Source organism: Lycorma delicatula, chromosome 10, assembly GCF_047948215.1.
Source record: "Lycorma delicatula isolate Av1 chromosome 10, ASM4794821v1, whole genome shotgun sequence".
Classification (NCBI taxonomy): domain Eukaryota; kingdom Metazoa; phylum Arthropoda; class Insecta; order Hemiptera; family Fulgoridae; genus Lycorma; species Lycorma delicatula.
In genome coordinates this window covers 24,500,516-24,514,016 of record NC_134464.1, presented here as the reverse complement: position 1 = coordinate 24,514,016, position 13,501 = coordinate 24,500,516, and the positions used below count along the sequence as shown (strand labels likewise).

The 13,501-nt window shown below is 28.5% G+C and overlaps 1 protein-coding gene across 10 annotated transcripts in view; it reads right to left on the bottom strand.

Moving 5' to 3' along the window:
• The window catches only part of LOC142331819 (quinone oxidoreductase-like protein 1), a 45,677-nt gene that overhangs the window by 29,940 nt on the left and 2,236 nt on the right, over positions 1-13,501 (bottom strand). For all 10 annotated transcript variants that reach the window (XR_012758099.1, XR_012758100.1, XR_012758098.1 and 7 more), the window contains exons 2-5: positions 7,451-7,658; positions 6,109-6,177; positions 4,871-4,981; positions 985-1,119 (exon numbers count right to left, since the gene is read on the bottom strand). Coding sequence is in view for 2 of the 10 variants with exons in the window: in XM_075377956.1 (XP_075234071.1) it covers positions 985-1,119; positions 4,871-4,981; positions 6,109-6,177; positions 7,451-7,658 (523 nt within the window). In the remaining 8 variants the exon portion in view is untranslated. The remainder of the gene's footprint in view (positions 1-984; positions 1,120-4,870; positions 4,982-6,108; positions 6,178-7,450; positions 7,659-13,501) is intronic.

Here is a 13,501-nt window from a genome sequence, read left to right as displayed (position 1 = left end):
GTTCAATACCGTATGTTATTTACTATATATATATATTTCTTATGATATACTTTTTTACTGTCCAGTTTTCTTCTTTTTGACAGCTGTATATCTAGTTAGCCTAAATACAGCTGATGTTAATATACACATTTATTAATATTATAGTATTGTTCACTCTCGTTCATAAGACAAATGTGCTCATCTTATCTCATATATTATAACATACTACACAACAATGTAAAGAATATGAAAATATAATGTAACTAAATATCTAAAAGTAAACAAAGAAACATTAAATGATCATTTGAACAAGTGAATCAGTGAATTTTATTTTATTTATGAATTGCAGTATTCAGAATAGTGGACATGATCACCGACATTATTCAACTGACATTTTTTGTGAACAGTGGCCATGTCTGCTGAGTAAGGAGCCTGCTGAAGACATGATGAATTTTCCAATTACCATTTTCCCAAAGCTGGATCTCATGCATTAAACAGTATCTCTTAGCCAAAGAGGAATAGTTAAGTATTACTCTTTATTGAAGTTTGTCCTTAAGCATACTCAAGATGAGCAATGCCTTGATAATCAAAAAAGACTGTCAGCATGACTTTCATGCTCCAGCCCATGCATCATAATTTATTGGGAGAATCTTAGCAAAACATAGGATCACACAACTTAAGGAAACTCCTTACTTACCAGACATGGCTCCCTGCAATTTTTGGCTCTTATCCAACCTTAAAATTCTGTATAAAGAAAGAGATTTGAAGACAGAGAAGAAATCAAAAGAAATATGACAAAAGGACTTATGGTGCTTACTAAAAATAAAAAAAAGTAATTTTTGTTTTTATGAGCTGAGGTCAGACTTTTTGATAACACCTCATACTAGCCTTTTCAAAAATAATCCCCCCTATTAAAGCACATTTAATATTTAAAACGTAAAATACTATTGTACGTTATTTACAAAGTTATAACAAATATCCAAATTTACAAAAACATTTACTAACCTAATTTACTTCCTAATGTTTGCAAGTACAGTTTTTCATCAGATGAGGAACATGTAGCAATAACTCTAGCACCCCAATGATGTGCTAATTGAATACAAGCACTACCTAATGGACTAGCGCCATTTATGACAAGGACTTAAAAAAAAAACAAAAAACAGAATTAATAACACTATTGAAGTGAATATATCAAGAATAAAATATTATAGTAGAATTCTTTAGTGAAAAAGCTTATTAATAATAAAATAATTTATTTTTGATAATGCTCATACAGAATGTAGTTTGTTAAGTGAATGATTGCAACAAATTTACATAGAAAAATAAATTCATTAAATAATTATTTTATCAACCATAGCCATAATCAGTTTATTATTAAAAATATTAATAATAAAGTAAGTAATTATGATTTTACTTAGTGCAATTATTAATGAAAACCACTATATTCATAAAATATATTTACTAATGTACTTTCAAGATAAAAATTAATGTATGAGGAGACGCAATCGAAAAATTAGTTGGCAATTATTTGCCAAGATTTTTTTAATGAAAAATATTTACAACACAGTTTATTCTTCTAGTTTCTCAGCTGTATTAACAGTTACACAATTATTAACAAAAAAATTGTTAATCAATTGCAAATAACATCTAAAATACAAGTTCGTGCAGAAAGTTATTCTCTGTGGACAAGGATATATAATCCTGTTGAAATACACCATCAATTGAATGAAATTCACAATAACATACTCATACCAATTTCCCTACCAGTTGACCACATGGCCACAAAACTATGTATATTTTTGGAAATGGATGCATGGATTTAAGGATGATTACTGGCAGGGAAAGTCATTAATTTTCATCCATCATGAAAATTAATGTCCAAAAATGGGAAAAATATTGAATGTGATCACAAATTGTTTTTTAATGATACTGTAATTGAAGATGAGTGTTAGGTCCATACATTTTTCACCTGGAATGAAACAGAGTTCACTTGAGTCGAAACATCCTCATTTCCCACCTTTAAAAAATTATCAAAGTTTCCATCTGTCAGAAAAGTGATCCTTTTCTTTCACAAAAAAAAGATGTTGTATATGATAAATTCACACCAAAAGGTCTGTGTTTAGTTCAGAATCACACTCTGAAAACCAGAAGAGGCTGAATAACTGATTAACGATCAATGGCCTGGAACTCACCTGCAGCATTGTGATGAAACATAACAATGCAACGTTTGTCAAAAACCAACTACAAAAATATTTAACTGATAGTGAGGAAACACCCACCTTACAATCCTGACCTTGCACCATGTTTCATCCCATAAAAAAGACCCTTGTAAGGTAACCACCTCACAAGGGTGTGATGTGGGATGGGAATTTTTCAACAAGGGTGTAAGAAAACTCATGTGACACTACAAAAAAATGTTTAAATAAGCTTAATGAAGTAGAAAAGTAGATCTTCAATTTTGCTTTCAGGTAAAAAAAGATATTTCATAAAAATTCCATATACTGATTAATTTTTTGACTGCATCTTATACATGTTATATTTTTCATCAAAACTAATATTCAACAAACTTAATACACTGAATAGAATTTTTAATAGACAATTTTTTAAGGGGTATGAACAAACATGCAATGAAATTTCAAGAACTGAAAAAAATTCAGTAGCAATTATCCAAGAGAACATACATTAAATAAAATTAACTTTATTTTTTTTAAGATTAGATTTAAAGTTACATTCACTATCAATTCATAAAGTTCCTGATCACATAGATCACCTTCACAGCGTCACTTTTATAAGACAATTTTTATAAATTGTTGCAGCAATAATTAAATAACAATTGGGCTCACATCAATAACCTGTGAATGAGAAAATAAGTACATTCAAAATAATTACATTATAATAAAAAGATTAACAATAATACTAATATTATAATTCTAACCTTCTGAATTAACATTTTTATCACTCAGGCAGGTATATTTTTAAAGTTAAGGTACATTTTGAATTTGCTGCCTATATAAGAAATGTAAACAGATAGTGCTTGTGTAGCTCAGCTATTTCAATTAATAGTCAATTGTTAGCAACAATAGTTTAGTCATTTTGTTGTTAGTTGTTTATATTCATCCATTTATTATGAGCGCTACAATTTATGATCTCACCAAGTATAAAAGATAAAGAGTAATCCAATTTTTGATGGTAAAAAACAATTCTGTTGCCAAAATTCACAGGCAAATTTATTTATAAGTGATGCTAAAGTGAGAAAGTAATGCAGTTCATTTCGAGAAGGGTGAATGAACATTCATGATGAAGAATGTAGTAGCCAGCTCAGTGATAACAGATGATTTGATTGAAAAAGTAGACAAAAAGATTTAAGAAAATTGGCGCTTCATCATTTCAGAATTCTTTGGTAACTCCTGTGTTTCACGATCTTTGATTTATGAAGATTTGACTGAAAAATTAAGCTATACAAAATTTTGTATCAGATGTGTGCCACAGATGTTAACAAAGACTCACAAATAAAAATGTCTTGCTCCAGCGCATAAATCCGTGCAGTGCTATAAAAATTAAGGTGATTAATTGATTGATCATGTTGTTACCAGAAATGAAACCTGGATTTCTTATTCAACAGTGACAAAGCAGCAATCAATGTGGTGGCAGTATTCATCATCTTCTAGACTGAATAAGTTCAAACAAGTACGTTCAGTAAAGAAACTTGCCGATGCTGTTTTTTGAAACAACAAGGGTGTCTTCCTTGTCAAATTTAGTGATCATGGAACTAATGTGTGTGTCAATAAAAATGCTATAATTACTGTAATGCAAAATATTTAAAAAATCTTAGAAGAACTATAAAAAAAATCAAATGGCATGGGATCCTATCACACAGAATTTTGTTTTTGCATGACAATGCCCGGCCACACAGCAATGGAAAATCTTCAATTTTCATCCTATAACCCTGACTTAGCTTAAAGCAATTTTATTTTATTTTTCTTCAGCTCAGACAGTGGCTTGCATCACAAAAGTTTGAATATGATGAATTGAAAAATAGTGTTACTGTATGGTTTAAGTAACTGGTGGAAGAATTTATTGAAGAGGAAATGAAGTAGCTATAAAAATGCATTGAAGTTGATGACAGCAGAGTAGAAAAGTAGTAAATAAATGTAGTTTTTATACATAAGTAATAAAGATGGTTTATATGTTTCAGTTTTGTTTTTAGTTCAAATGGATCTAACTTTAGAAACATGCCTCGTACATAATTTTCTTGCATATAGTTTGTTTGGTTCCACGAATGCAGAATATATATAACAGATTACTACAGATCATACCCCTTTAAATTGTTAATCATATATTTGAATAAATGGAAGGTCACAACAGAATCGACAGGATTTAAGAGCCATATGCAAAGCTGCAATGTTCCAATCAAAAGCAATAATATGATACAACTTACTCCTTTAATTATGAAATTTAACAAATTATTATTTAAATTTTAACAATTTAAATTATGATTATATTACCTTATACAAAAAAATCTGTTCCAGCTTTCCACCAAGAATAATAGATTTTTGTACTACTTATTATATAATATAAATAGTAAAGCTGTAATAACTCCCAGTGGTACTACCTGTCAAAGTTACAAAAGCAGACCAGAAGATTTCAAATTTATAATCAGTAAAATAACTGAACCCCAGATTATATTACATTAAGAAGCCAGACACTTTTTGACTTTTTTTGTAGAAATGGATATCGCATCCTACAGCACACTAGTTTTATTTAAAACTTTTCTTTATAACGATACAAAATTAAAAAAAAAAAAATTAACTTGATGTACTTCTAAATTTCATAATACATTTAAATTGTTATACAGAATTATATGAACTATGAATAATCATTATGTACTAACCTGTATTACCAGATACCAGTCTTCCAAGATAATGTAAGGCGAGATACGATTTTACACCTTCACCGATACAACCAACAGCATCCACAAAATTAACTGAATTAGGTTTCAAAACTAAAATCAATAATAATACAAAAAGTAGTAAATAATGTATAAAGCAAGAAAAATATTTATTCATGCCAAACAATTGCACAATAAAAATAAAACCTTTAATGATATGAATAAAATCTGAAATTTGGAATTTATTACTGCATTTCAAATACAGCCCATAAACAAAACTACACGAGTAAGAATAAAATTTGGTACTTGTCTGCCAGTATCATGTATACATATTTTTTGCATTAAATTAACTGAATTTTCTATTTTACAATAAAATTAGCTTGGCTTTACCGCTTACTTGTGGCACTTCAGCTGTTATGACTTACTGTACAGTCAATGGATAGAAACAAAACTCATGATAAGACTACAGGAGGCTGTCCCCATCACAAATCATAAGTGGAGAGAAGGAATTAAGGATCAGAAAAAATTGGATGGGTCGAAAGAATGAACCATCCACAAAAATACTGAAGCATCGCTCAGAAGATAACATCCAAGTCCTCTGTAAACAATAGACACCTATCCTACCCACAGCAGAATTTTATCTAGCATGGATGCAACATATTGCTGATCAACAAGTTGGATCAATTAACATATATATAAAATAACCAAAGTTGATATCCCTATAAAAATTAACGAGCTGCCTAAGAACTGCAGGATTATCCAACCCTGCAATTCTTGTAAACCTACAAATTGACCAGTTCAGTCAAATACCCTAATGGAGATCAATCAAATTTCTTAAATACTTATCACTTTAATGATGCAGCCAAGACAAAAGAAATGTATAAAGCTTAATTGAATCAGGGAAATATAATTTAGTTTTAATTTTTTATTAAAAAAAAAAACAAAAACTGAAATTCTCTCTTACCTAAAGGACTCTTCAAAAAATTGTACTCAAAATGTTATTGGATCTTTCTTTACCTTTGGTAGAAATCATGTATAATTTTTAATTAAAATTCATCAATTATCAAACTACAATTAAAACTTGCATGCATATGTGAGAGAAAGAAAGAGAGGGAAATTTTTATGAGTGACATCAATTTTGAGTTGCAATAAGTGTACGGCTCAACAAAAGAAATACTAATTATTATAATGGTACCTTCCCTAACAGAATGGAAATTAAGACATATAATTCTTGAACATACCGATATCAAACTCCTGTAAAACAACTTTTTCAGCAAAACCAGACTGCTCATAATCAAGAGGTATAATACCTGAAAAACGAACAAAACACAAAAAATCAATTAATACATCACTTGTCAATTATATATATAAACCTTTTTTAACAACCTTGTAATAGAAAAACAAATAGTCTATCAAAAGTTCAGCAGAGTGGATGCAGAAAATAAATGTGTCATGTCTCACACAAAAGTATGATCAATAAAGCCAAAGGCATGAAAGAAAAACTGGCAGTGCCACTAGCCACTACATTGTATTAGAGTAGAATCTGCATGAAAATTCTTTACGTATGGCAGTGTCATTCAGTTTGTCCATCACTTCTCTTAGAGTACTCCATATTTCTTCTAAAAATGATCGCTAATCAATTACAACCAGTTAAAAATTATAAGCACAATCAATATAATAAATATTTTATGCTTATATATTAATTTAAAAATTTGAAGAAAGAATTGACTTTATTACAAGAACATAAACAACATTATTGCAATAATAAATTACACAAGTTACAAGAATTTGAAATATATAAATATTACAGTATTATGTGAATTTCAAAACAGTATTTAATTACAGTTATTGCAAATAAATTGTGAAATATTGATTACTTAAGATCATTCAAACAAGGAACACTTGGTAAAAATATTTGATTAATTCATTATAAGAAAATGGAATGTTATAAGATTATTGAAATTATGAACAATAATAAATAAACATTGGCATTAATTTTTTTAAATATAATAATGTCCACTATCTTAATTTACAATATGTCTCATACGATATATGAATAGACATGTTTTCTATTGACATTAAGTTAGCAATTATAGTCAATTAAAAAAGGATGAAAGTGTGAAAAAATTAATCAAAAAATGTAATGCTCGGAATCTCATAATATCTGATATAAGGAAAAAAATGAAAATAAACTTTTTAATTCACCAAACCCAGTGGTCAGTGGCAGTAAGTAAGCTATTATCAATTAAAATGAGATTTATGGTTTACAATTGAATTTTGCAATATCAATCCATAGGAAAACTCATGTTGGATCCAATATTAAGTGAAAAGTATATAACTTCAGTGAAACATCATTGATTTTGTCAAAGAACAATTAATTTAAATAAATAAATATTTTTAATTAAATGTAACATTACATTTAATATCATTAAGGTTTTTTAACAACACATAGTAAAAATAATTATTGCAATGCATTATTTTTTATTTTCAGGATAAAATTCATGTTTTAAGGTTACAAAACATCAATCCTTTAGCAATACATGCAGATTTTGTATTAATGCATAAGCAGATAGAATGACTTACCAACAACTTGATCACCGATCCTGAGGCCAGTCACATCTGTGCCAACACTCCTAACAATACCGGCAACATCTTGACCAGCAGCCAAACGTTTTTTGCCAGCTTTACGAAGTGTCTGACTTAATGCTGTAATATCACAAGTAGGTAACGACAATCCACATGCTTTAACTTCTATTAATACGCCATATTTACCAAGCTCTGGCAACTTTTCCTAAAAGTATAAATAAAAATGCTGAAAACAATGTTGTAAATTTTATATGAAATAGATTAACTCTAAGCAATAAACTACATCTTATAATACTTTTTGCTTATAGCAAGTGAGAAAAAGAAGTTAATGCATATTAGCTAAAAGAAAGAACTATATTCATAAAGGGAAAGATAAAGGATGCCACTTACCAGCTATGAAATAAATTTCTCTCTATTTACCTTTTATCTGATAAAATTTCCATTCAAAGAATTCCATAATATAAAAATACACTTTACAACCAGAAAGGAATTACAGTATAAAGGTAGACATATGGAATATAGTGTTTCCTACCAGCAAAACATCAACGGAGAAAAATACAGTAAGGAAAACAAGGCTGTCAAAATTCCATAATAGAACAAAGTTAAATATTAGACAGGTTGATAAAATTTCAAAATGAAGAGGTTTTAAATGTACTAGGGAAAGTTTTAGGCAGAAATTAATAAAATGAAAAATTATGTTTGTGGCCATGTAGGAGGAGATTTAATTTAATCAATTTGGAAGGAAACAAAAGTAAGTTTATAATTCAAGAACTTCTAGGGAAGGTAGAAAGAATTAGAATACACATACATTAACCTAAATTAAAAGATCAGCATTGATAATTAGATAACAACCACTGAAAGAAATAGAAAACGGCATAATATTTAAACTAGTCAAAATGTTTGGCGATACCACCAAAAAATTCACTTACAACAGTAACGTTTCTTATTAGAAACATTTTTATTCAAACTGACATATAATTAAATTAGTACAGTAAAGAGAGTAGTAGTAAAAAAAAAATATTGAGAGCCACTAACTATTTTGTTTGACATGAAGTTTTACCTACTTGTTATTACTAAGAAAATGTTTTTAAGAAATGACCGATTTATTGTATATTTTGTCTGTAACTATAAATTTTGAAATTGAAGTAAAGAATACATATGCGAGAAACATATTATATAAGAAAATTTCTCTAAAACTTTTGTCCAGAATTATTTTTTAACTAGATCCATACTTTTCAGAAATAAGCATCAAAGGAAGCTAGCAAAAAAAAAGCAGTATTTCCTGCAATCATAAAAATGCAAAAACTTAAAAACATAACGACTTGTTTGTGTTGTTAGATAGTACAAACATTTGGGAATCTTTTACAAGCTTTTTTTAAAAGTTAAAATATTTGTAAAAAACCTTTTACCTCCTTTGATCCCTTTCAATTCTCTATAGACCACTCCATTTTTCAGAACTCTCAAGAACTTAAAAAATAAGTAAAACTATATGTTAAACAAGAAAGTCGATGGCACTAAATTATTTTGTAATATGATGTTTAATTTTAGTGTGCTACGTATTTTATACACCTAATGAATTTCTGAAAGATTAATATAATCTCACTCCTCTCTCATTTGTTAATCAATTTAAAAAAAAGAAATCTCAAAGAGATTTATGTACTTTAATACTTTATTTGCATTGACACAAAAACTACAGAAAACTTAGCATAGTTACATTACCATTAGTTGCCCAAAGGCAATTTAGCTTACCAATATATAGCTTATTTTATTAATAAATAAATTACTTGTAAATCAGTAGAATTCTTTTTAAATTCAACCAACGGTCAATATATGTCTAATAAATGTGTATAATTCATTTTTCACTGAAAAGGTTCTCTTAATATTAATGAAGATGATTTTCTGTCAATCCTTCTCAGGACAAGATAAAAAAAAGCTTTTAAGAAATAAACACTTTTTAAAACAATAAACCTAAATTAACAGTATAATTTAATTATCTGAAGAATTTACAGGTAATATTTATTACTGATTTGTTTTAATGAGCAATAATCCTTTAAGTATTTTAACTTTTAAATTAATCTCACCCCCTCTAAATCTTTAGTTAGGAATAATCAATAACATCTCTTTAAACCTTCATAGGCAAATTATTGTTAACATCCATTCCTTGTCTGTTATCACTATCCTCACTAACCTTTGAAATATTGATGAATTTTGTATGTATAACACACCGTAAATTACATACAAAATATAGTATATCTAGTCATGAATTATTAATATGAAACTTGTATTTTTCACTAACTATAAAATGAGTTAATTATGAGAATTAATTATCAACTTTATGACAGTAACAAATAAATATTAGTATACTTACTCTGAATTAAATTGAAAAATAGAAAGAATTACTAAACCAAATAAGAAAGATTGTTCATTTTATACAAACATATGTAATTTTTCATTAACACACATATACATTTTATTAAATAAAAACATAGTTCTGTAATTACTACTTTCTAATTTGTTTTATTATAATTAAATCTCTTCAGTTTTTCAATTTTATAAATTCTTTTTTTTGAAAGAGAAATAAGTAACAATGTTTTAATTACTGCCAACATCTGCTATTAATGATTCATGGGTTGAAATGAATCAAAAGAAAAACAAGTAGTGAACTGAATCTGAATGTTTTAAGAACTTCCAATAAGTTACATAAAACCTTTAAACAAATAATGCCTAGTACACTGATAGACAAGAAGAACATTTTTAATATTTCTCTAAGTATGATCCATTTCTTGAATTGCTTTTTTGCATACAATACAGATCTGTAAATAAAACTTTTCTATCACCCTTAGTTTAAAATAAATTTCGCTTCAAAAAATATTAAGGGAAATATAGTTAAAATCTGTAAAATTTATAATTTTTCATGGCCATACCTGTGTTAGAATGAATTTGCTGATGCTTTTCTTTTATAAATAGCCTCAGGTACATCCTGAATTAATTTCGAACAGTAATCGGCTAGCATGTTAGTATTCCATTTTTCTTTATAGTGGCTTTCCGTCACTGAAATGTCTTGTTGGAAACGTTCACCATGTTTGTCACTTTACGTCTCCAAGAAAAAATCCAGCAGTGAGTGGAGGAAAAGTATTTTCAAAGATATATTACATCCTGTACCTCTGTTTGAAGTAAGAAGTTGATTAACAATATCATGGTAATTGTTGGATTTTTGTTTACCAAAAAACTTTTGCAAACATTTTTAAATGAACCATCCAAGCTGCACTTACAACATTAATTAACACTGAGTTAAATACATCATCTTTGGCCAACTCCCTTATTTGAGAACCAACAAATATTCCTTCTTTAATATTTCCTTCACTTACACTTGGAAATTTCTGCCTGATGTACTAAAATCCGGGACTATCCTTCTGCATTGCTTTTACAAAATTTTTCATTAGTCCTAGCTTGACATGGAGAGGGGGTCATATTTTTTTGGGGTCAACTAAGGGCTCATGAATAATATTTTTCCCATTTGGAGTTAAGCTGTCTCGTTTCTTCCACTCTTTGGTAACATAATGTTTATCCCTAGCTTGGCTGTCCCATTCACAAAGAAAACACATGTACTTAGTATAACTTAACTGCATGCCTAACAAAATTGCTATAACTTTCAAATCACCACATATGTTCCAGCTATGTTTTTTATAATTTATTTTTTCAAAAATGCCTTTCACCAAATTGTAAGTCTCTTTCAAATTAATACCATAAGCGATTGGTATCAAAGGATATTTGTTACCGTTGTGTAGTAGAACCACTTTTAAACTATACTTGGACAAATCTATGAAAAAGTGTCAATCCTCAGGTTTATGAACTTGTCCTAAGTGCAACATAAGCTCATCAATATTTGTGCAATAAACCAAATTATTTTCATTAATAAAGGCTTCAAAAGCCCAAAAGTTTTGTATTTTTTTAAAGTAAATTTCAACCTTAAAGTCTTGATTCAGCTTGATTTCAGCTTGTAGTTAGTTCAGCTTGACTTTTTGATAAATTTAAATCCCTAACTAAGTCATTTAAATCACCTTGTGATTTAAGATGTGGCTTATTGGAAGATAATTCAAAATTAAATCATTGTTGTCTTCTTCAGTACGGCCAGATTCTTCATTGCTGCTTTTGAAACATACATTCACGGGTGGCTCAGGTACTAGAATAATTTCACTGTGAGGTAAAGGTCTGATTGCGGATTGCAATGAAGAATATTTTACAGTACATTTCAATTTTTTAGAAATTCCAGACACACTTGTTAAACAAATGTAACTATCAGTTACATGATCCTTTGGTTCACACTAAACCATATAGGTACACCAAATGACAAAGTCTTCCAAGGTATATGGAAGAAGTCTTCCATGTGCCTTTCAGCCATCCTCTTAAATGCTTTTTTAATTAAAGGTAATAATGTTTTTTCTATTTGGTTGTACAGTAAACTCACCACTTACATAACAAAAGGCATTCACATCATTTACACAATTTCGAGGCATTATGACACTGCATTGTTAATAAACTTAAGACAGCAATAAGACTGAACAAAATTAATTCATTCCTAAATCCAGTGCTTAATACAAACAACACAGCTGTTTTCAGCTACATGTTTTGACCTGCACAGATATGATTAATTTTGTCCGTGAAGGCTCACTCTTCAGTATTAGATATGATGTCATAATATGTGACTATGATATGAATTAATTCTTTGTCTAATATTGTTTATTTATAGCTTACAAATTACGTTAACAAAGTTAAACAATAAAAAATTAGCTAACAAAATACAATATACGTGCTTAAAATGCTAACTATACGTTGAAAAATTAAAAAATCCTTTAATTAAAATTTTAAAATTGTTCAAAAATGGTGGGTGATAGAAAGATTCTGAGTCCATATCAGTTTCAGCAAACAGAATAGATACAGAAATAACTCATAACAAAACAGATTAAAATCATGTATCACATATTAGGAAACAAAAATTATGTTTATCAGTGATAGCAAATATTTTTTGTCATATAATTTTTAGGAGTGAATTGCCAAACAATTCTTAATTACTGACAATACTAAAAACAATTCTCTCATTAGCAAAGGCATGGATTATAGCATTGGGTGTCATGTTCTCCAGTATTACTACTGATATTGGAACAGATATTTCCAAGAAAGAAAAGTGGTATAACAAAAACTAACGACATTATAACAGACAAGTTTCTAAAGTTACATATATTTGATATTTTGTAACAGGGTGTAAAACTACTAGTGTATATATCATTGGAGATTCCAATGTTAGACATATGAAGGAAGATGCAAACCTGATAACACAGCATTTAACTCACTGGAATAAAAAAAAAAAAACACGGATTTGAAACAGGGATTATTCGTGTGGAGGGTAAATAATATGATAATTGAACTTAATTCATTTAGTTTAAAGAAGCAAATAAAAATCCCAACAATTACCATTCAAGGGCTAAAGCCTTAAACAAAATGGATTATATCACCTGTTTTGTGACAAAGATCGAAACTGATTAGAAATATGTTATTAGGATAAGATGCAACTGAGCTTAATAAAAGGGATGAGGTAAACTTAAGTGACTGTACTAGAGGAATAGAAGTATCTTATGTCCGAGAAAATAATTTCAAGGCATGAAGGCTCGATTTTTTTTAAATTAGATTATATGATTAAAGAAAAAGTTAATGTAATAAAGATGACAGGTAAATGAAAAACTGGAGAAGGAAAATTATAAAGATTTAGAAACCTAAACAAGAAATTAAACAACAGAAAAACAAGAACAGTGTTATGGATGTTAACCAGTGGTATAATATGAGTATTAAAATACATACATATTAATAAGGTGCAATATACATTGAATGATAACTCTCGGACATGACAGTTACCACTGCCATTATGTTCACTTGTCCATTATAAAGAAGTAAATAAGAATTTATTAAAAATTTCAAACTTTAATATTCAATGCTTAAAGTCAAGTTTATTGATGAATTGAAATCACACACAGTTGCAATCAGTGAAAATAG